Consider the following 23,031-nt stretch of genomic DNA (forward strand, 5'->3'; position numbering starts at 1 on the left):
TCACAATAAACAAATTATGTGTGATGTAATTTTTCAATAAAATTTTAGTAAGAGAAATCGAATTTCTGATCATTGAACTCACTCTATCGAGTCAAACACAAATCAGGAGCAGATTCATATGATTTTTCATTTATTTTTTAGACACTTAGTAATTTGATCGTATAGATTCGTATAATTATATGTTCTTACTCTTACTTCTAATTGATTCGAATGATGAGACATTATTTGATTCAAATTTTAGAAAACAATACAATTATAAATCATTGTCATTGTTAGGACCAATGGAATCCGAATATCTCCACACTGGTATGATATTGTCCATTTTGGGTTTTAACCCTCATGGTTTTGCTTTTGGAACCACCCAAAAGGCCTCATACCAATGGAGATATCATTCCATCTTTATTAACCCATGATCTTTCTTTAGATCTTCCGATGTGGGACTTTGGTTGCATCCCAACAGTCATTATATTATATATGTATACGATTCCATCTTACATCATGTATTCATCGTTATCAAATCCTATAAGTAAATTCTATCTGCATATTGCGTCCCAAAGTTGTCTTTAACAACTTCAAATTTTAAAACATCGTGAACCTACGGGATACCAATTATCCACATACATAATTTAAAATTTTAGTTTCTTTTTTTTTCTTATTTTTTTTTCCAAATTAGGACTTTTTTTTATAGAGTAGATCTCTTGTGAGACGGTCTCATAAATCTTTATCTGTGAGACGAGTTAACCATACCGATATTCACAATAAAAAGTAATACTCTTAGCATAAAAAGTAATACTTGTTCTTAGATGACCCAAATAAGAGATCCGTCTCACAAAAAATGACCCGTGACTATTTCACACAAATTTTTTCCAACCTTATAATGTTACGTGCAAAAGTCGTTCTTTCTGTTTTAAATGATTTAACATTTTTTTGGCTACAATCTTGGTCCAAAATATGTCATCTTCATGAAAACAGAAACTCGGCGGCATAAACCTTAAACCAAAGAATATAAAGATCGCAAAGCACTTCGATGAAAGTGTGGGATTGGGGTTGATATGTTCTGTTTCACTTTCAGTGGGGACTTGTGAAAGAGAACGTTTAGTTGAAATTTCAATGAAGAATAAATTCTTGATCCCTTGCTAATATGGTTCATTTTTTGACCAACTTTAATAATTATGGAACAAAATGTTTCAGGTTGTGGCATCTGTTAATTTACAAAATATTCCTTTCTGAAGTATATTACTTTTATTTACTCATATTTAAAATTAATATATTGTATTATTCATTCCCAGTGGAGCTCGTTGAGCTATAGAAAGATCTGGTCATGTCGGTCAGGGTTATGTAACGTCTTAAAATTTTTAGGTTTACTATATCGTATGAAAAATTTTTTGAGTAATGGATATTAATTGTAACAATCATGGATTGTAGATCGATCCAACGTGAGCCTCAACTCATACTCATGTACCACTGCTGGTCATATATCGTGGTCCAGCATTAGTTGTAGCTCATACCCATGCATCATTATTAATAGTAGCTCAGTTGGTACCAAAACTCTAAGAATCTAGGTACTTAACTCTGGATGTCATGAGTTCGAGTCTCGGAGAAGACGAAATAAACCACTTTTCCGAGACGAGATAATTTATAAGTGACAATGCATCATATTTATGAGCTAAAATCACATTATGTCGAAATATTGAATATATTTGTGTTTTTTGCGACCATCATCGTAATATATCAAAAGTTTTCCCTGTGCATCACTAAATTAATTCCTAAGTTTCTGATTGGAACTTGAAAATTCTCGTGGACGTTTCGTCAATTCTCTTAATAAAAGTTTTTCTTAGTAATTTTTAAAGTGATATTACTAGTAGTAATGAACTGTAATTTATGTGAATATTTTGAGAATTGATAAAGAATTGAGAATTAAAGATTGAGAATTGAGAGACAATTGTGTGAAAAAAATGAAGGAGGTGTGAGTATTTATAAAATAAAAGTAGGCCAAAAAAGTTCAACGTTTGACAAGACAACTCAGGTCTAGGTCAACCGTTACACAACGGCCACGTTATTGTCAACGTTTTTCTTAAACGACCACCAAATCATGGCCGTCCATTTCATATTTAAATAAAAATTAAAAAGTGATTAAACGGTCGACCCGACGGTTCAAAGCCGTCGGAATGTTGATATCCAATTACCACGTGATCGGTCGATCGTACTCGTACATTTTTTTAAAAAATTAAAACGGGTCCAACCCGACGAGTCTATGAGTTTTTAACGATAAAATTGTATCCGGACCACATTGGATTGGTTACGGCCATAGTTTTGTGTCAAACCCATCGACCGGTCGACCGACTCGTTGGCCATTGACCAGGTGTGGTTCGGGTCGGGGTCAAACTCGAACAGTGGCCATGTTTTAATAAAATTGATTAATTACTCGGTATTGGACATCATCTTGAGCCCATCTGTAGATCAAAGAAAACATATAATTTCATTTTTAAAAAATGCAGGCCTGTGAGAGCCCAAATAAAGTTTTGGCCCATATTTGCTATTCATTCTCAGCACTCCCAGCCCGACATCATGGATCAGACATACGCCGTCGTTTTACCTATCGTCCGTCTCTTTCCACCCACCAGGACTGGTAGATACAACGACTAATCTTCAAAATTCCCGACTTTACTCTAAATTAGCTGTTCGATCGAATCCAATTTTCTCTGCTAAACCCTAAATTTCATGAATCCAGAAATCTAGTCCAATTGTTTAGTTTACTTCTTTAGGTAAAATTATTATTAAAAATGGCTTCTGATTCAATTGCTTCATCCCCCAGCTCATCCGCCGAGAGCAATGATCATCAAAACCCCGATTCCAGTTCGGACCAGGATCCGAACCCGGATTCGATTGATCAATCACTCGACGCCTTGGAAAATCAGTTAGCTTCTATCTCAATTTCTTCCAATCCTCCGTCGATGACTCTAGATGATGATGAAGTGGAGGAAGACGAAAAGGTGGAGGAATCCGTTGAGCGCATCAATATCTCGAATGGGCCGTTGAACGGAGAAATTAGAGGTAACGAGGTGGAAGATGAGATCGAGGAGAAGCAGATCGGAGGTATGTCGATGGCGGAGACTTCGGGTGTGATTAAAGAAAGCTCTTCGTTACCGTGGAGGAATATTTCTGAGGGAGAAGAGACTGAGCTTCCCTTGAGCCCGAGCAGCAGCGGATATGCCGGTGAGAGGGGAAGCACCAGTGGCGGTGATGAAATTAATGATGATGATGATGGGGATGAGAATGAGATTCGCGAGGTTAGAAACGATGGAGTTGTGGGGTCCCAGGAGCCATTTATCTCCGGCAAGCGCCACCCAGATGAGGTCAGTTGGGTACATATCTTTCAAATTTGAATATCAATTTGGCTTTGTATTTCCTGATGGAAATAGTTTACAAATTGTTTTCAAGTGTAGCGGTAAGACGAAGTTAGTCAACATCGTGTATTTGCTACTTGCAAAACTGAATGCTGTACAGTTAACGATCTATTGGGTGAATATCATATGCTTAAATTGTTTATTATTACGCTATAAAGCTAGATATTGTTTCTTATGGTCTTATAAGAAAGAAACATAAATGAAGGTAGAATTCTCTTGATCTATGTTATATGGGATGTTTGATCGTTTAATTGCAGGACGATGCTTCAATTTCATGGAGGAAGAGGAAGAAACATTTTTTAATTTTGAGTCACTCCGGCAAACCTATATTTTCAAGGTTTGTGCCCCTGCTCTTTTAGTAGATTCTGGATTATGAGGCTCATATTCTTTTATCTGTATCAACGTGAAGTCGTTATGCTGTTCTATGAACTTCAAGTTAGTAATGGATGATATTTCTCTTATCTGGTTTTACTGTTGACTTCAAAGATATGGGGATGAGCATAAGCTAGCTGGATTCTCTGCGACGTTGCAGGCCATAATTTCCTTTGTTGAAAATGGGTATGCAGTGTTGCAACAACAGTATTGTTACATATTAATAGTTTCAATTGTTTTTAAATTCATTGACTGGATGGCATTTATTACTTATTTGATATTCTCAGGGGAGACCGGGTCAAATGGGTGATAGCTGGAAAACACCAGGTTAGACGTTAGAGTATCATCTTTACTTTCAAGTAACATGTTTTACAGTTTGCTAAAAATCTTCTGGTTTGTCACAGCTTCTTCATAGAACAATTTTAGGAGCTACCTTATGACATATGAAGTAGGTCCAACAGCGCACAGAAATTTATTGCTGTTGCCACCTTTATTTGCTTGTGACGTTTTCTGTTTTTGTACGACTGAGCCGGACAAATAATTCTGAGCTCACATTTTTATTTATCGAAAAAAATTTGCAATGTTAAAATTCAGCTGTTAAAGCATGTAAGTTATGCTGGCTAGGTTTCAATTTACATGAATTTGAGGTTTGCCTCCTTGGTTAATGTGGAGAGTTTGGAAATTAATTCAGAGAGCATAATCATAAATGAACCATTGTAAAAATGAAATTTAAAAAAAAAAAATAATTTTCAACATTTTATGAGGAAATTATAAAGCTTCATCACATTGGTTGCTGTTTTCAGAAAGAACCTACTAGATTTAGTGACTTTAAGAAATTCAAATTTCATATCCATCTTCCTGGTTCATTTGGACAGGATTGTATGCAAAATCGAGCTATTCTGGAAGATTTTATTTCTTGTAGGATTGCCTTACATATTTGAAACAAAATTCATTTCTATATCGCTTCATACCTGCTGCCAATGTTTGTCTGATGCGACGCCAATGGACAACTTTATGTGATGGTTGAACTCATTCAGATTGTAGTGAGGCTTGTAGAGAATATTAATATGAAGTCGAAAGGAAGATTGAACTTCAGTTGGTATTGTAATAGGGAGCAAAGGAAATACCCCTTATCATTCTTTGATTTTATTTATTTTGCTTATTATGGGTGAAAATCAAGAAGTGCAATCAATGGTTGAGATAGTCTCAATGCCAAAATAGCCTTGTTCAATTGAACAAGGTCACTTAGCTTGGTCTTGGGGATCCTTTTACGATAGCTCTGTTTTCTATTGTTTCTTTTGCTGTTTGTGGAAGAGATACGTGAGAAAAAAGCAAAAGCATTGATCGTTTCAATGGTAAAAAAACTACATCTACAAGTTTCAAAAAGGTCATTTGTCAAACTTCACACACTCTACTCTAGCATCATGAAGCATGTATCACCAATTGTAAAAGTCTTAAGAAGGCCAAAATAATTCTGAGCTGTTGTTACAAATGCTCTCAGTCTCTGTCCCATAAATTTTTTAACTGCTTGGAACATCGTCTTTTTAACCCTTTTAAATAATGCATCAAATTTGTGTATGTATTTTTTTTTCTTCTGATTTTATGATTTAAAAATATGATGTTCAGTAGATATCGAAATAATATCAAAATGTAACGTGCTTGAAGGGTGATTTATAAAGAGCACCATTCCAAGGTAAAGCTAAAACTCATCATGACCAAATGTTGTGAACGATCTATTTACTTTGAAGCAGGAAGTATGTCCCTTGGTGTAATTCTAAGTGCAGCGAGATAACTATTTCAAAATGGTACTAAAAATGTAAAAATATTTTGATCCATCATGGATTGTAACACTTGCCTGTTATATTTCCTGTATTTTAAAATGAATCTGAAATGAATGTTTCTTTGCAGTTATTGAATCATTAATATCTCTGTGCTGTCTTAGTTTAGGTGAATAATGATCTTTTCTAACTTCCCCCCCTAAAAGGTGGTTTTGTTGAAAAACTAACTACATATCCTATCTGGTGTTGTATTTATTGCGTTTTTCAAAATCTTATAGAAGGTTCATATTTCAGGTAATTTTTCTTGTGAAAGGACCTATTTACTTGGTGTGCATAAGTTGCACAGAAGAGCCTTATGAATCATTGAGGGGACAGCTAGAGCTGCTTTATGGTCAGGTAGCTTTTCATTCCTCTAGGTATTGGTTTATTTTTATGGCTCTCAACACCCAGCCTATAGTTTTTGCCTCTTCTAGGTTGCTGGATTTTTTTTTTCCCGAAATGGATGTCTACTCTTACGCACATTAATTCCTATCTAAATCCAGATTATACTCATCCTCACAAAATCTGTAAATCGAAGTTTTGAGAGGAATCCAAAGTTTGATTTGACATCTCTGCTTGGAGGAACTGACACTGTCTTCTCCTCTCTCATTCATTCTTTCAGTTGGTATGCCTGATGCTCCTTAGCTTGTTGAATTAATTTGGTACAGCATCAGCTACCCTATTTCTTTATTTTATTTTATCGATGTCTTGTTTCTCTTCTCCAAGATGTGTTGTATAAGTGGTAGTACTTTATGTGTGACCAAAAGATGTTTAGAAGCTTGACTGGTTGCGAATCTATTTTATGGTTGTCCAGGTCGCAGTTCAACAGTATAATTTCTTCCGATAATGCTACGAGTTGCTTTGATTTCTTTTCTTTTCATAAAGTTATGAATGAAAAGGGCATTAAAGAGCACAAACTATATTTTACCTTCTACTCTTGCAAACTGATGAAATACTCACTCTTCTTCCTTTTACTTTCCTCTTGCCCTACAATTCCTATCTCTACTTTGATAATATGCTGTTATTTTTGTCCTCTAGTTTGATTTTTTACTGTGATTTGATGCTTCAAGTCCCACGATCACCTTTGTGATTGTTCCACCAATCTGCAATCTACTAGGGTTGACTGTTTTCAACTAAAATGTATAATGTTTATCAATTGAGTCATGAGTCATTATGGTACGGATTTCTGGTTACAAGCATTAAGCCTAATATTTAAAGAAAATCCAGTTCTGCTCCCCAAACATTGTAAAACCCAACTCTGGATTCCCAGGCACGTGAAAAATGAACAGAAATCCGTAGGAAACCTAATATTTAAAGAAATCTAGTTCTGCTCCCCAAACATTGTAAAACCCAACTCTGGATTCCCAGGCACATTAAAAGTGAACAGAAAACGTGTATAAGCGGAGGCTTTTGCAAGTTGTCCATGTGATACGCCTGTCAACCCATTGCTATGCCAATTTGTTTATTAGAAAAGGAAAGTCTGTCCACTGCCACTTATACTGCTGCTCTATGATGTATGTGCACGCAACATATTGGTGCAATGTGGTGTCAGATTCTCTTCGGACACAGATGTGCTGCTAAAATAGAAATGACCCTTGCCCAAACGATTGTCAGAAGTGTCTGACTGCTGCAAAAAATAAGACATAAAACTGGTAAAAACTTTTAATATCAGTTGAACGAAATTAAGTAGTGAACCACATGATTTCTCATGGTTCCAATTCAAAGTGTTATCTAGTCAGTCATCTAATCAAGTCAGTTTAGAGTCTTTAGACGATAAATTTTTTGAAACTTAATTAGTGGTTTATAATTATATTATTCTCGGTTGTAATTGTAGGAATCCTGCCACTTTTCTTCATGCCTACGCTTGTCTTCCACTTTCTTATGCGACACGTCAAGCTGCAGGTGCCATCTTGCAAGACATAGCTGATTCAGGAGTTCTGTTTGCACTCTTAATGTGTAGACATAAGGTAATTATGCCATTCTTGCCTTTATTTAAAAGTTGCCTGATCACATATTCTTAGTTACTATGATGCCGGAGTTATTGATGATTTATTTGTCAAACCATCTTAGAGTGAAACATGGTACAGGTTATCAGTCTTGTTGGTGCACAAAAAGCATCTCTTCATCCTGATGATATACTGTTACTCTCAAATTTTATTATGTCTTCTGAATCATTTAGGTAAGTCTATATAGCTTCCACATGTCACTATTATCTTTCTTGATTGATCGAACTGCAGGCATCATTCATTCAATAAGCAATTTTGGGAGTGTTCATGCACACATGCAAACTTATTTTGGTTGTGAAGTTTGCCCGCCACTTTTTTGTTGCTGTTAAATGGTCCAAAATACTATCCTTATTTTTCACAACAGGGATAGAGTTGTTCATCCTGGGAAATTCTATGAAAAAACATGCTATCTCCTGTTATTTAATGTGAATCAACTGACTATTTGCGTAGTGTTTGTAAATACTTAAAAAAAAGTGATTATAGACTTTTCTTTTGCAAATTTGTAAAGGAAGAGTCCTTAATTACTTTTTTTAAGCATCTGCAAACACTACCTTAGACTTTTTGACTGTCCTTTAGCGATCTCCATTCTTGGATTATTATTTCGGATTATCATTATGATCCAGGCGTTTGTTCATGCATAATGGCCTGTAAATGAACTTTTAGGCATATATGATGAAGTTTCTAGATATATACTTTGTTACTTGCACATAATTATGATATGTGACTTAAATTCGCGGAGGACCATGGGAACATTGCCCATTTGTTGTCCCCACTTTTATGAAGAGGAGGCAGGGTTAGAAAGTAGTGGAGTGCAAACTCCAGCTTCAAACATGAAACGTAGATGCCAAATATTATGGGGTTGGATAGCATAAAAAATGAAAAGAAAATACCTCTTCCAAAAGAATCATCAATGAAGGGCTCATAAGAGTTCTGGTGGATGAATTTCTATTTCTACAATCATGATAACATGCAGAAGAAAATCAAGATCAGTTAGGTTCTTTTATCTACTTATGTTCTACACTTCTGCTCTAAACTTTGTATGAGTTCATTCATGGTTCACAGCACACACATTCCTCGTATTAAATTGCCTTACTTTCCCCCCAGCCTATTTGATAGATCAGCAGTGTGAAGTGTGTGAGTCTGCTATGCCCGCGTCACAGTACAACTTAATTGGTAGTACTGAATGTGTCTCTTTTCCCTCCTTCTACAAACACAATACATCTCATGTGAAACAGATAAAGAATTTGTATTGCCTTTAGCTACTTGTTTATGGTCCTTAAAATTTGTTAATATATGTTCTATGTCAGCTAGTGTAGTGACCAGAGGTTACCTTTTCTAGGTAAGGGCGCTTATTTTTACATGTCTGTCTGACACTTGTCTCTTACATGATTCAATTTCATGCAGGACTTCAGAGTCTTTTTCACCAATTTGCCTGCCTAGATACAATTCCATGGCATTCCTTTATGCTTATGTTCATTATTTTGATGTAAGTTATGCTTAAGTTTGGAAAAATAATAAATATTACACAGGACATTGTTGTAGAATCTTTGTATTTGGTTATTGTTCATAGATTTTATGTTTGTGAGTTGTTGAATTTGGTGACAGATCAATACTTATCTGATATTGCTGACCACAAATTCAGATGCCTTCTATCATCTAAAAGACTGCAGGTCAAAGTTGGAGATTTTTCGTGGTCTTATAGAGAATCTTATTTTTTGGCAAATTGCTCTGTTTTGGTTCAGTCTTTGCTGAAACGAATATATCTGGCACATCTTGTAGGATTCGAGTTGAAAGTGTACTTTTGAAGTCAAACTTACTAAGTGGAGTTCAAAGATCCCTGGCACATGGTGGCATGCGTGTTGAGGATTTGTCAATGGAACCTACTTCTCGTGCTGGAGCCACATCTCCTCATTTAGGTCATCCACGATCTGCAATAGATTCCCCGGGTAGAACAACGGAGTCGTTTGTTGGCCTTGGTGGTCCAGATGGATTATGGCATTTCATATATCGAAGTATTTATCTTGACCAATATGTGTCATCTGAATTTTCATCTCCAATCAACAGTTTGAGGCAGCAAAAAAGGTGACTAAAACAATCTGATTGCAATTTGACCCTCAAGTATTCTCCATCATAAGAACTTTATGGAAGCTTCTTATTTCACAGATTATACAGGGCTTATCAAAGAATTTATGCTTCCATGCATGATAAAGAAGTAGGACCTCACAAAACCCAGTTTAGAAGAGACGAAAATTATGGTAAGTAATCTTCATTTTTTACCCTTTTGTTCTAGTGGAGGAGCTATTTTAACTTTTCTTTGTATTGATAGAATGATATCCAGTATGACCAGTTATTCTTTGTTTTTTCGTTCATAACTAATTCAAGCATTTCTTGATGTTAAAGATATAAGTGGGTTCGTAACCAGCCTGTTTACCTAGATATATTATTTGCATTAAAATAGTTTCTTGCACAGTTGCACCACATCCAAAATTCTCTGAGGAAACATATGCTGCTGAACACGGAGTTTTCCATTGTTTTTTTCTAGGTCAATTCGAAATAATATGAATGCATGGCTCAATGAATTACAATTAGTTAGAAGTGGGGTAAGGAGTCATTTCAAGGTTGCCACCTTTGTAAGGTTCTGCATCGGCATTTTCTGCCCTCAGTTTCAGTATAGAACAAGTCAACGACACCTTCCTATCTAAAAACAGTGGACTAGATGTAGGTAACAATGATGGTGAAAGTTTTGTTAATTTTGCAGAAATTTTCCAATATAAGTGCCATATAATTGACTGGTTTGAATGTTTTAAAGTAAATAAACAATTAGTTGCCTCGAGCTTTGTTACAATGCTGGTATTTTTGAAATTAATGCTATGGAAGAAAGAAATTATTTGCTTAACTTCAATATCATACCATGTGAGGGGCTCAGTTTGGAAACAAAAATAATTTTGATTTGTGGACATCTTTGGGAATCCACGTCCAGTAGCATTTTTATCAGTGTATTTCTCCATGATTCCGTTGCAAGCTTTCTTATGTCAGTTGACGACGACATAAATGCTCCTTGCAATCTAGGAAAAAATCGATTATCATTTTCAATGCCTAATGATGTCATATGGGTTTTAAGTTGGCAATTACTCATTGACTTCCTTAATGAATTTGGCCATTTGTTAACTTCAATTCCTGTTTGATTTGCTTTTTTAACTGTCCTTTTGGTGCTAAAATGTCACAGTGCTACTCTGCTGGGTCACATCAGATTTTGAACTGTATGGAGCTTTTGACCCCCTCGCAGACAAGGTTTGTCCATTCAAATCTGTGTGCTCAAAAAAGAATTGTACCCCTTTCCGAAATAGTGCTGCTGTCGAGTTGTGTAAGATACACTTGACTCTGGCACTTCTATCTGTGTTCTTGTTGGTTGCAACAATATTACATGTGCTGAAAAGCGAGCAGCCTGCATTTTCTTACGTATGTAAAGTATATTTTGAAAGCTCGCCAGTCCTACATGCCAAGAATCACCGCTAGTTTGTGTGGCCTTTGGTCTCAGAGAGAAATTGCCATGGAAGATGCGAATCCATGTTGAAAATTCGAAATATTCGTAATTTTTTTGTAATCTTTACTGAGGATTCCCATTGGATTTTTTGCAGGCTCTCGCCATAAAAACTTGCAATCGCGTTTGTCAGTGGGTGAAAGATGTAGAAAACGAAGTTTTCTTGTTGGGGGCAAGTCCTTTTTCATGGTGACGATGCTCATTCCCATGTATCCTAGACTTTTTGTTCTTGCAATATTTCACCTTTTCGTAGGTTTTTTAGGCTTTTTGTAGCATATTCTTGTACCCTACCATCTTACTCTCAAGAAATACCATGTGTAATTTTCTACTATATATGACGTTCATAGTAAGCTCTGGTGACTGGATTTTCTCCCACATATTCCAACAATGGAACAAACTATGACGTTCCAGTCATAGTATCGCTTTGCGAATGCTGTATTGTAATCTGGAAAATAAATTATTGCTGACTACTCTATTTTTTATACCAATCACAATTTCGTTATTGTCTTAATTTGAAGATATTAAGATTCAGGACTCCCTACAACTTATGCACGTCATAAGGGTTAATAAAAAACTGACAGATTGACATTTAACTTCCATCGTGGTGACTTTTGATCAAGTTCTCACATAAAAACAACAAAAATACCAATTTACAGCTGAGAAGACCCAACCTTTTCTCGGAGTCCTGAAATTCAGGGATAATCCTCATCCGTTCATGTTGCTAAAATATTATAACTTACACCTTATATTTCTGATAAAGGTTTTAGACCTCCTCCACAGCATGCTCATGCACCATCAAACGTACGAGGAACGCATATCCACCACCAGACAAAAATAGTTAGCCCCAACGGAGGAGCACCATTTAGAAACAGTAAATTCATTACGACTAGAAGTTCCCAGGTTACAAACTTCACACAGAATCTAGTAGATGTACAACACATGGCTGCTCTGATTTATGGAATCACTAAAACTCCAAATAATCTCAATATGGTTGTACTTCATAAAATTGAAAATCTGTTCTTCATCGTGATGCCAATGACCAGAAATTCAACAAAAAAGATGGTAAGGCAGCAAACCAGCTAAGGAAGGCCATAGCCGTGGCAGTTTCAAACTGTGCGCAATGATTCTTTCCACATGCCCCAAGATCATTGCCGATTAGAACGGTGATGCCAGCAGATGCACAGGCTGCAGCAAATGTTAGGGTCGATGTCACCTGCAACAGTCAACAAGAAAAATCAAACTTAACAAAGAAGAATGATGTTTCCTATCTTACTGTTCTGTAAAGCAATACACGTCAGCAGTTTATTATTTTGTCACACCACAGTTATATTTAGAAGTATCAATTCCATTGACTGCTAAATCTAGCACATAAGCTTGTGCTAAAAAAAGAGAAAAAGAACACTATATATTGATTCTCATTACATGTCAACAAAATCAACCACTTCATTGCACTGATATGAATACATGGTGTTTTATTGTCATCCCAACAAGAATGTTTAATATGTAACATCATTTATATATGGGTATCTAACTTACCCCATCACCAACAGCAAATAGGCTAACAACTCTAGAACTCTGCAAGCGACGTCCCACAAGAAGTGCATAAGCATCTACAATTGATAGTATAAGGCTCCACATGCACTGCAAGCCAGCAGCAGCAACCAGGTAGCTGAAAAGGGAAAAACAAGATAAAAGTGAAGTCAATTTACAGCCAAGATATAAAAGACTAATCAAATCAGTGCACTATATCTCCCTCTGTCATATATTATTGAAGAGCACTGTTAGAGATTTTTCCTGGATGACATACCAACAATACAATTATCATCCGCAATTATCATACATTAAGCACAAAGTATTATTTCAACTACTTTTGGTGAACAATAATTTTACTGCAAAAAAATCCTACACAACATAGTTATTGCGAGTCATTTTACTTCTACATATTTTAAAATGATCTTATAACAAATAATTAATAATCCTGTGACATAAATATATGATTTTAACACACATAATTCGCTGTTCACAATCAAGCTAACTTTATTAATAAATTACAAAATAATTTTACGATGCACATATATTACTTCCATAAACACAAATTTTTATGGACACACCTCCTCGCATGTGCTTTGTTCCCTAGTTTCATAATGAATGGGTATGGTCTTTTGAACTTTACTTGGGTAACACGCTGACACCTTCTCATTGAAACTAGCTAAATTTGGTCAATAATGTAGTTCATGTGTGTTTCTAGGTGCAAGAGCATTCTTTCGTGGTCAGGATTGTAGAGTTCTGCATTTCCTTGGGAACCACCGCTCCAGATAAAAAAGTATAGACAATGGAGCCGGAAACTAATAGAGCACCCTATGCACTTCCCTGAATCTTTTTCCAAATAATCTGAAGCTGAAATCTCAAATTTGTTCATTGCATTCAGCGCGAAAAAAATCAGATACGATCTCAACAAGCACAGAACATTTCACATAGATTATCACGATGCATCCAGACACCATGCAGAAAAACATCCAACCCAATTACCACAAAGAACAAAGAATGAACCATCTTTCCCCTAATTCAACAGCAAAATTTTCAAAGAAAAAGCTGAGACCGTTGCAGAGCAAAGAGTATAGAAAATTTCTGCTTGCTGATGTTAGAATAAACTCAATGGGTTACTAAACAGAACATCAATCTCAATTCCGATGTACACAGCTGAATACAAAGAAAACCTTAATCGCATCAGCACATAAAGAGGAGCAGTTACTGTGTAAAAAAGTAAAGTAAAGAGGTTGAATTACCAGAAGGCGGTGACGGAAGGGAAGTCACTCGTGGTTGCCATGACCGTAAGCGCCACAACTGCGAACAAAAACTGGCACACTCGCAACACCCAACCCCCCACTGTCCCCGGCATCCCTTGGAGATCCCTCATCCTCACTCGCGGAAGCGGCACATTAGCTGCACCCTCCGTCTGCGGCGGCGGCGCTTCCACTGGATGCACCGCCCCCTGGCTGACATTCATCTCTCCTTGAATCTCAATCTCAACCTCGACCTCAATGTATACAAAGAATTACTGGATCATCCACCAACAACAGCCACTTATGTCTGAGTACATAAATCGGCGGCGGACGATTGTAGGGTTACGGCGATCGCCTTCCACGGCGTAACTTCGATCTGATACGATTGGCGATGAGTGGTCGCCTGAAATTGAGAGAGGAATCAGAATGGTGGATTTGTGCTTACAGAATTCAGCATTTTCTAGTTCAACGGGTCCACCTGAACAGCAGAAATTTCACCTCCTACCTTGTTTGGTAAAGTATTCATAAGTCGTAAAAATGATATTTCCTTATTTGCTTTTTTCTGCGTCAAACAAACAGGGTGTTAGCCTAAGCCAAATCATTGGGTTTTTGTTTTCCAATGACAAAATGTCCAATTTAACAAGGTGAATGTTGAATCAAGGTGAATGTTGAGTTAGATTGAGTTGCTTAAAAACAAATTTTGGTCGATTCGGTTCGATCACTGATTGAACCAACGTGAATGTTGAATTAGATTAAGTTGCTTAAAAACAAATCTTGATCGATTGAATTCGATTCCGTGATCGTAAGTAATATAGTTAATTCCCGACCAACGTTATTTTTAATTTTTTTCTCAAGAGTCTTGAATTATTTTATTGTTTTACAAATGTCACTTGTATTTCCAAATCAGACAACTGACATACTTAATTTTGGGTATTTTATGTGATAAATAACTTCTTTAGGTAAATATTGGTTGAAAAAAATTGATTCCAATCCGAATCCAATCTGATTTATTCGATCCCACAATCCGATAAATCCAACACAATTTAGTATTCCGCAAAATTTGTCTGTTTCTATAACAACAAAATCTAAAACCGGGTTAATCCAATCCGGAACGATCCAATTTGACTCGGTAACATCCCTACGGCTACTCATGATGTAACATACAACCACCCGCTCGTCCCTTGTACTCTACCGAAACCAAAGCGCTACCTGACAAGAGTTGGTCCATTGCTCTGGTAATTTAGAACATCAAAGTTCAGACAATTTATCAGATGCAGCTCAATCCATAAATTCAACCTGTGATGCAATATATTTTCGATTTAAGACTGTTTTTCTTGATTCTTTTAGCAAGACAAACTGTATAAAAAAAAATAAGTTGACATTTCATGGTGCACTACCAGACTTCTTTTTAGCAGTTACATTCTGTGTGTTCTGAATACCTCGCGCACACGCGCATATATATGATCGATAGAGAGCGAATGATTTTAATAATATATAAAAAAAAATTCAATGTTACCCATGATCATAATTTGTTGCACCAAATACCAATTCATCTAAACCAGAAATCCTGGATTTTTGGTAAAAAAAAACATTAAAATTACAAACCAAGAATTCATTCACAACGAGCATGCATCTGATAAGAATAATGAGAGATCCCAAGCATCAACAAAATTGCTCAACTTCTAACGCTCAAAAAGCTTTCGGTTATCTTCAAGGCGATGCAACCGAATTTTCTATGGTATTCCTCAGAGGTCTTCAGATCATAAATATGAATAGAAACACGTTCATAATTTGACTTTTGATGTTCTTCTGGAACTTAGGAAAATAAATATGAACAGAAACAACAAAAACCCGGAAATGGCTAATAAAGACGGGAATTTCCAAGAAGGGGGCCCATAAAAGTCGGCATATGCACTTGAATTGAAGGTGCTTTCCACCTTCTCCTGCAAATCGATGGCATAAAATGAGACCTTTCATGAAGAAATCATCTCAAGTCATTCAAAGACTCGGAATAAGTGACCACTGACAGAAACTACATAATTTGTCAAACTAAACATGGGACAATTAGGAGAAACTAAATAATTTATCACACAAAACATCGGACGACTTTGATAGGAATGAGCAACCTCACATAAAATGCACAAGGAGTTGAGGCAAATATCTTTCAAATTGCATAGAACTGCAGGATCTGACATGGATTCTCATAGAAGCAACGGTCCGAGACCAGAAGGGGCGAAAAGCTTGACTTACATGTCACTAGTTCAAATACCACAACCCTTTAAGATCATCGTAGTTAATTCTACGGTTCTGTTTCCAATATTGATTCATATGATAATTAAACAAGATAAAATGCACCCTAAACACTTTTGCAATGTGGTAGGCACACAAAGCACAAAGGACAAATGAGAACCCTATTTATCCAACATAAGTGCATTGAATTTAGACTCAGAAAAAGAGAAGGGAACTCACAGCATAAGCCATGCTTTGCATCATATGTGATTGCTGCTTAGCAAAAATGTCATGAGCATAGTTGTAGAGTTCTACATCTAAGCTGTTGAGTAATGTAATTTCCTGGATGAGTGCTTCCGGAACCATAAGACGAGCCTGGAAGTCAATTATTGGGATCTGAGCATAATTATATTGATCCTTAAAAGCAGATAGTAAATTTGTTGTGCGCACAAAATCAAAATTTTAGGCCAATTTACCTCTTTAGATAGGTTTGCAGGAGAAATTCGCTTCAGAGAATTTACTCGTCGCTCTGCTTGGGTGTTTCTTAAGGTTGAAATACAGGATTCATATGCTTCCATAAGTTTCCCCACGGTAAGCTGAGACAGTGACACAGAAAATTAGCTCTGCATAAAACAAGACGCAGACCAACAGATCCAATCTCAAACATTAATAAGCAAGCCAATTCTAAGAGCCCACATTTTTGTGCCCCACTTCATCCTGTCTGGTTGAGGAAATATTCTTTAGCATTTGATGAGCATCATTGCCCTGTTATCAGTAAATTGAAATTGTTGTTACATTTAATATTCCAGACATGCTCAGATGAAAATATTAGATTCTCACTTGATTATTAGCATCATGTTGTGCATCGGAAAGTGAGGAGCTCTGTTCTGCATTGACATAGAACATGGTTAAAGAAAAGTGATGCTTATATTAAGAGCGGAAGTGCCTTTATCCTAATACAAAATGATTATAACACATTAAAACTCACATCCACATTCAGAACTAGAGGATAGAAGCAAAACACAGGTATTAATGAGAATCAAGCATCGAAATTTCCAACCAAGTAAACCAGAGGATGCATAAATGACATGAAAATTGTACTTAAAACTTATGTAGCCCACTACCTGAATCATCATTACTTGCAACATCTGTACTGGAGCCCGATGCTAAGTGTTGAGATATCACTTGTGCACCAACTACATTTGCAAACATAGTGGCCGATTCTCTATGTTTCTCAGTGAGCCCAACATATAGCATATCATCCAACCTCTTCTGCAAGATTTGTAATGATCTACCATGAATAAACCACTCCAGTAAAGAAATCATATCACCACGGAAATGGCCAAACTGATATCTTGCATGCTTATGGAGACCATCTAATTTTTAACAATACCTTTGCAACTTTAAGCACATATTCGCCCAGGCTCTTATGCTTGAATACACAATGACGAATATCATGCGCCTCCACAAAATAAGAGTTGTTTGTGAGACCTGCAATCTGGAAATTCAAAAAATAAATCATCCAACTGTGTGCATTTAAGGTCCAAAGCACACTTTTGCCGCATCAAAAATATCATCAAGACGGCGAATTCGGAACACACTAAAACACCTGGAAAGTGGCCCCATTGTGGATAATGTCCTGGGAAATAGGGTTGTTAATGTACTCATGTAGAGGCATCAAGATGTCTTCCATGTCGTATGGGTTATTGGTTACTAAATAAGCACCCCCTTTAAGCTTTCTAGCATCCCTCTGCCATAAGATGTAAAGCACATCATTAAATAGGATGTTCAATGCTCAAACATAGACAAGGGTCGTACCAATACTTTTCCAGAATGGAAGGGCAAAAGAAGGATAACAATCTGAAATATTTTGGTGCAAATATAGTTTGATTGGGTATGCAGATTGAGTGGGAACAGACACCACTGAATAAATTTACAAAGGAAAAATATGCATAATACACCTCCATTAAAGAGAAATAGTTAACTTAGAAGCATTACAATTGAGATGTCATACTATGGTGGAAGGGTGGTATAAGCTGCAAAAAGCTAGCTAAGGGGCAGGAAATGGAAAAACAATCTTCATGTAGGAACTACAAATATACTATATGTCTTAATTCTTAGGCTGTGTTTCTTTTCATCGCTGGAAGAGGGGCAGAAACTATTGAAAAGATAAGGTTGCTCCAAAATCAAGGGAATCCTATAGCATCATTTATTTTCAGCCACAAGCTCTTTCCAATTGATCAGGAATTTGAACAAAAACCTCCCACCCAGAAAATTGCCAAAATTTGAATGGTAAATAACATTACAACACTAGTTTCTGAACTTACCCGAGCAAACAGATCTTCCCTCATCCAAGGAACCAAATATTTCCAAGGCCAGATATCTAGTGTGCTTACTCCAGATGTCTTGCCACGCACACGTTTAACCATTCTTGCCACAGATGTTAAGTTAGGATGAATCAAAAACCTAGCAGCCACTTCCACAGAAAATTCATAGGTGCTAAAAATACGGTCAATTGGATTTCTAAGTATTGTCACCACTGAAATTTTCTCCTTGGGAAATTTGGAAATCATACTATAGTCATCATGGGTACTGAACAATCGACAATTAGTTTTTCTGCAGGATAAAAGAAAAGTGTACATCTTAAACATCTAGAAAAAAACTACACAAATAGGAGAGAGAATTTCACATAATAAGATCAAAAAATGTTAATATGTAATGGTACAAATTAAATTATTTTTCCATTTTGTTTATGTAAAGCAAACCATGGTCACGGAAAGCAAACCAGCAAGTAATAGTTTCCAGTACAAGAGGCAACAAGCAAAAATAAAACCATTCCATTAATTGATGGATCAGCTCGCTAGATCTTGAACCAACTAAAGCAATGAAGTCATGGCTAGCCATTCAATCAGTCCTTTTCATTTCCCATTATTCTTCATCAATACTAGCAATTTTTGGCACGCATTTATATCAAATTCAATATAAAGTATAATTTTATATAAACTAAATTCGTAATATTGTGTAATCATATTGGTGTAATTTTATTTACCTAAATTTTTTGTTTGAGTTTTTATTTTATTATACTTTTCTCATAAGAATATAACATAAATATATCATGACAAGCTTTTATTATTTTAAATTAAATATTAAAACTAATTTGGTATGTTATCGATTAGATAGAGTGTTTTGAAAATTTGAGAAATAAATCAAAATATTAAGAGCAGTTATCTGTATAGGGGTATTTTAGAAGAATACATAAAAACATACCAAGAGACCAAGGTTGTTTTAATGTGGTGTTCTTCCTTTATAATATAGTGATAGATGGTAACAGATAAATTAAATCCAATTTTTCTTTTCCTTTTCCTTTTCCTTTATGGGCTTCAGAAAGTATATCTTTGGCAATATCATCATCAAAACACAGTAGTCCCACTCCATTAAATAACCTACAAGGAACTAATTCTGTCTAAGTAATCAAATTTCAATTCTCTCATGTAATACCTGTTTCAAAAAAAACTTTCAAGCCCTGCTCTTCTTCCTCAAAAACACGTATATCAATAACTTGAATGTTAATCCACAACATACTATCAAGGCGGGATACAATCATAGTTTGATATTTCAAATTCAGTACAATGACCACTCTTTGCAAGGTCATAGAACACTTGGCAAAAACTGAATGTTTAACTGTAGTTCACAAGTATTTGTGGTCTCGGGCCTCTTGCCTACCAATGCACCATCTAAAAATATCTCAAATTGTTCCTAAAGGAGTATATTACAGAAGAACAAATGAGTTGGCTGCTTCATCAAGATCAAACACAGCATAACATCATCCGATCAATATCTGACACAACTGATTTGGATAGACAGATAATTAAAGGAACTGAAACATACCTTGGATTAAACCTTAACTTATCATAAGACCGGGGGCATTCCAGGGAGTTCGAGTAAAGCTTCTTCAGGAAACTGTGAACATATATTAAAGAAATGCAAAGAATCAGTAATTTGCAATATGGAAAATGTTTGATTACTTTTAGCCAGATAATGCACTGTTTCTCTTATTGTGAGTGTGGTGTCAAATGTGCCATACTCCAGTATTAATATAAATAGAAAGTTACCAGTGGAGATAAGTTCGCCCTCCTGTTCGAGGTATATGAAGAAAAAATAGCAGGTCACGCAATTCATGTTTGTCACCTTTAACATCAGAATCAAGGGAAGACGATGCCCACTTCTTGACAATATGTTCGCACTGCTCATAATTATCAGCTATGGCAGATACTGTTTCTTTGATAGAAACTGCAGAAAGGATTTCCAAGTTCAAAAGTTTGTTACGGAACCTCATTTAATTAAATTAAAGTGTTTAATAGATCTTCATCTCATTAAACACACACTCAGGCACAAAATCCCATCATGGTCGTAAATGATCACACCACAATTAAACTAGGATTCTCACGGGGAAGTAACCTCCATCATATTATTTTCACTAACAGAAGTACTGCAAAGAATTAAAGTTAAGCCTATGCCCTAAAACAAAAATCTTCCTCAACCACCTTCAAATGGCTTTAAATAGTTTTAGACAACGAAATTTTCTGACACAAAAAGAAGAAACTTTAATACGTTACAACCATTTGCTTGCATAGTATATAAAACATCGAATAAACATAAAAAAGATGTACTTCAACAAACCAAAATAAACATACCAGATAAAAGAAGCAACAGGATTATCCCCAGCTTAAAGTAAACCATCACGCACCTTGTTCGCACCTCACAAAAAAACTGCTTAAAAGGGGAAAAAAGCCAAATCACTCAAAAAACGAACAAAAAAAAATCCAAGCTTTTTGAATAATGCATCAGCCTTTCCAACAGAAACACAAAGAACGAATCTTTAATACGAAATCGTGACAAAAGGACAACTATTACCGCGTTATACGCGTAAAAATCCCTATATGACAAACTTCGAATATTATACACATCGAAAGAAGTAAAAATTCGTGCTTACAAACAAGTATAGACCGCCGAAATCTCGTGCTCATAAATTCCAACACATTGTAGGGTTTCCGGCAGACAAACTTTACGATCAGACCGAGGGGGCTCCCACTCTTCGTTGCCCCCGGTCGGACCCCCTCCGATTCGTAAAGCTTCCCACCCAAACTCTCGAAGCTTTTCCGAATCCGTACAACTCCACCAGAATTTTTTTTAAAACCCAAGATTCTCTCTTCGAGCGAGGGGACAACGGCTGGGAAATTATTAAATATGGGGCAAAACTTGTAACGTGCAGCAGTAAAATGGAAAATGAAAAATGTTCCCCTTTATATTGTGTCAAATGGGTTGACTTTTAAGAGACTTAAAGCCTATTTATTTCAAAATTTCATATTTTCAATAAAGAGCACTAGTTGAGGATAATTAATTATAAAAAGAATTAAATTGCATTTAAATTGCTATATATATAAGAAGTGATTGTTTTCCACTAATTCACATATTATTGGAATTGATATCTGACTCATGCGATACACTGAATGATATTATTAAAATTAATTGTTATAAAAAATAATAGACATTTAAAATGCAAATAAACTAATATGATTATAAAACATATACTTTTTTAAATACAACGATTTGTCGTTGAATATTTTTTTTTGCTAATATCACTGTCACATATAAAAAATTCAAATTAATTGAACTAATTATCTAATTTGATTTTGACTAATGAAATTTCACAAAATAAATGTTTTCATGTCGTTATAACAAAAAGATAATCTAAATTTAATATATCATTATTTAATATTAAATTTGAGAATAAAATTTATGCCCAATCTCAAAATAATATTAAATTTCGACATTGCAAGGTCATCTGGTGTGTTGGATACTACTTGTCCATCCATTGGGTTTGGTAGTATTGGTATATCTAGTGGTTTCGACACTGCAGGGTTATCCGATGGCTTTATACAGCCGGAGTAACAATTGCACCGAGTTTACTGAACTTCTGAATTTTGACCCCCCAACAACATGCGCCTGATACGAATGCCAGGAGAAATGTATCACATGTCCTTTTTTAGGATATTCAGGTATACATGTTATCAACGATGAAAATGATGATGATGATAATGTTTTCACAAGACAAGCAAATAATCTGTGTGATATTGCCTGATTGTGGAACTGGAGGTTAAACCACTTTCTACGAGCACTCTTTAATACGCTATTTAAGCACTCTGACATGTTGGTTTCATCACCCCACGACACCAACCACGGCCATCGGCTAGACTACATTTGTCCTTAGAAATTCTAGCCAAATACATGTGCACCAAAATGTTTTTGTTCTTGATTACTTCATTATCGCTTCGAACATAAAAATTTGGTGTTGCATAATTCCCATCATAAATATTTCAAATGCAAATATTTGAACTTCGCATTAAAATTTGACATACACATCTCAAACAAAAACGTTTTACATCATGTGGCGATCGAAAATATGGTAGATCATCAACTGTTCCCACAATTCTCTTATGCTTATAAAAAATAAGACACACATCGTTTGCACCACAAACAATATATCGGCTAAGATTCTCCAATAACCATTCCACGAGTCAAAAGTTTCTTCATCCACTATCGCGAAAACTAGTGGTAGAACTAGATTGTTTGCATCTGGAGCGACAACGATAAACACTTTTGCTTATATTTTGTGTAAATATGTGTAGCATCAATACTAATGATTTTGCGATAGTGCCGATGTAATGATTGAAGTAAATATCACAATTTGTTGATTTAGTAATGTGAGATTACTAAATAATTAACGATTTTTTAAAGAATGAAATATAACATATTTTGGTCACATGAAGTCCAAATGATTGAAATTTGGATATAACGTAGAAAATCCAAAGATAT

The 23,031-nt window shown here is 35.7% G+C and overlaps 3 protein-coding genes across 7 annotated transcripts; 1 reads left to right on the forward strand and 2 right to left on the reverse strand.

The window, feature by feature from the left end:
- The first annotated feature begins 2,593 nt into the window (after positions 1-2,593).
- On the forward strand, positions 2,594-11,349 carry LOC140973117 (vacuolar fusion protein MON1 homolog). The gene is made up of 14 exons (XM_073435709.1): positions 2,594-3,356; positions 3,665-3,744; positions 3,894-3,965; positions 4,067-4,106; positions 5,852-5,953; positions 6,100-6,221; positions 7,431-7,563; positions 7,684-7,775; positions 9,007-9,088; positions 9,208-9,272; positions 9,382-9,684; positions 9,766-9,857; positions 10,829-10,893; positions 11,241-11,349. The coding sequence occupies exons 1-14, from the start codon at positions 2,784-2,786 to the stop codon at positions 11,334-11,336; spliced, it is 1,917 nt and encodes a 638-aa protein (XP_073291810.1). The 5' UTR covers positions 2,594-2,783; the 3' UTR covers positions 11,337-11,349.
- A 395-nt stretch (positions 11,350-11,744) lies between these two features.
- Positions 11,745-14,492, reverse strand: LOC140973118 (CASP-like protein 5A2). Of its 3 annotated transcripts, none has more exons than XR_012174570.1 (4): positions 13,930-14,456; positions 12,680-12,812; positions 12,003-12,356; positions 11,745-11,885 (listed from the first exon to the last, which is right to left on the reverse strand). XR_012174570.1 is itself a non-coding variant. In XM_073435711.1 (4 exons), exons 2-4 carry the CDS (start codon positions 14,148-14,150, stop codon positions 12,165-12,167), a joined length of 546 nt encoding a protein of 181 aa, XP_073291812.1. In that variant the 5' UTR covers positions 14,151-14,329; positions 14,405-14,492; the 3' UTR covers positions 11,901-12,164. The 3 variants fall into 3 exon arrangements, 2 of the variants coding, with proteins under 2 accessions (XP_073291812.1, XP_073291811.1); XM_073435711.1 differs by lacking the exon at positions 11,745-11,885 and having other exon boundaries at positions 11,901-12,356; positions 13,930-14,329; positions 14,405-14,492; XM_073435710.1 differs by lacking the exon at positions 11,745-11,885 and having other exon boundaries at positions 11,901-12,356.
- A 927-nt stretch (positions 14,493-15,419) lies between these two features.
- Positions 15,420-21,444, reverse strand: LOC140973119 (protein-tyrosine sulfotransferase). Of its 3 annotated transcripts, none has more exons than XM_073435714.1 (13): positions 21,149-21,436; positions 20,850-20,925; positions 20,268-20,445; positions 20,044-20,115; positions 18,483-18,585; positions 17,765-17,905; positions 17,549-17,653; positions 17,280-17,427; positions 16,996-17,042; positions 16,852-16,920; positions 16,632-16,751; positions 16,396-16,530; positions 15,420-15,869 (listed from the first exon to the last, which is right to left on the reverse strand). In XM_073435714.1, exons 2-13 carry the CDS (start codon positions 20,893-20,895, stop codon positions 15,711-15,713), a joined length of 1,323 nt encoding a protein of 440 aa, XP_073291815.1. In that variant the 5' UTR covers positions 20,896-20,925; positions 21,149-21,436; the 3' UTR covers positions 15,420-15,710. The 3 variants fall into 3 exon arrangements, with proteins under 3 accessions (XP_073291815.1, XP_073291813.1, XP_073291814.1); XM_073435712.1 differs by having other exon boundaries at positions 18,483-18,771; positions 21,149-21,435; XM_073435713.1 differs by lacking the exon at positions 20,850-20,925 and having other exon boundaries at positions 18,483-18,771; positions 21,149-21,444.
- Between the last annotated feature and the right edge of the window lie 1,587 nt (positions 21,445-23,031).

This window comes from Primulina huaijiensis, chromosome 3, assembly GCF_012295235.1.
Source record: "Primulina huaijiensis isolate GDHJ02 chromosome 3, ASM1229523v2, whole genome shotgun sequence".
Lineage (NCBI taxonomy): Eukaryota > Viridiplantae > Streptophyta > Magnoliopsida > Lamiales > Gesneriaceae > Primulina > Primulina huaijiensis.

Bases quoted from the DNA above. Each gene is read 5' to 3' on its own strand.
- LOC140973117 (XM_073435709.1), top strand. From the start codon at position 2,784: ATGGCTTCTGATTCAATTGCTTCATCCCCCAGCTCATCCGCCGAGAGC. The intron at 9,685-9,765 runs GTGACTAAAACA...CTTATTTCACAG, and splicing joins AGTTTGAGGCAGCAAAAAAG to ATTATACAGGGCTTATCAAA. The intron at 9,858-10,828 runs GTAAGTAATCTT...AAAATGTCACAG, and splicing joins TAGAAGAGACGAAAATTATG to TGCTACTCTGCTGGGTCACA.
- LOC140973118 (XM_073435711.1), bottom strand. From the start codon at position 14,150: ATGAATGTCAGCCAGGGGGCGGTGCATCCAGTGGAAGCGCCGCCGCCG. The intron at 12,813-13,929 runs GTAATTCAACCT...TTCCCTTTTCAG, and splicing joins CCTTCCGTCACCGCCTTCTG to CTACCTGGTTGCTGCTGCTG. The intron at 12,357-12,679 runs GTAAGTTAGATA...TGACTGTTGCAG, and splicing joins TATTTGCTGTTGGTGATGGG to GTGACATCGACCCTAACATT.
- LOC140973119 (XM_073435712.1), bottom strand. From the start codon at position 20,895: ATGGTTTACTTTAAGCTGGGGATAATCCTGTTGCTTCTTTTATCTG. The intron at 17,906-18,482 runs GTAAGTTCAGAA...ATCTTATGGCAG, and splicing joins GGGAAGATCTGTTTGCTCGG to AGGGATGCTAGAAAGCTTAA. The intron at 16,752-16,851 runs GTGGGCTCTTAG...TCACTGTCTCAG, and splicing joins ATGAAGTGGGGCACAAAAAT to CTTACCGTGGGGAAACTTAT.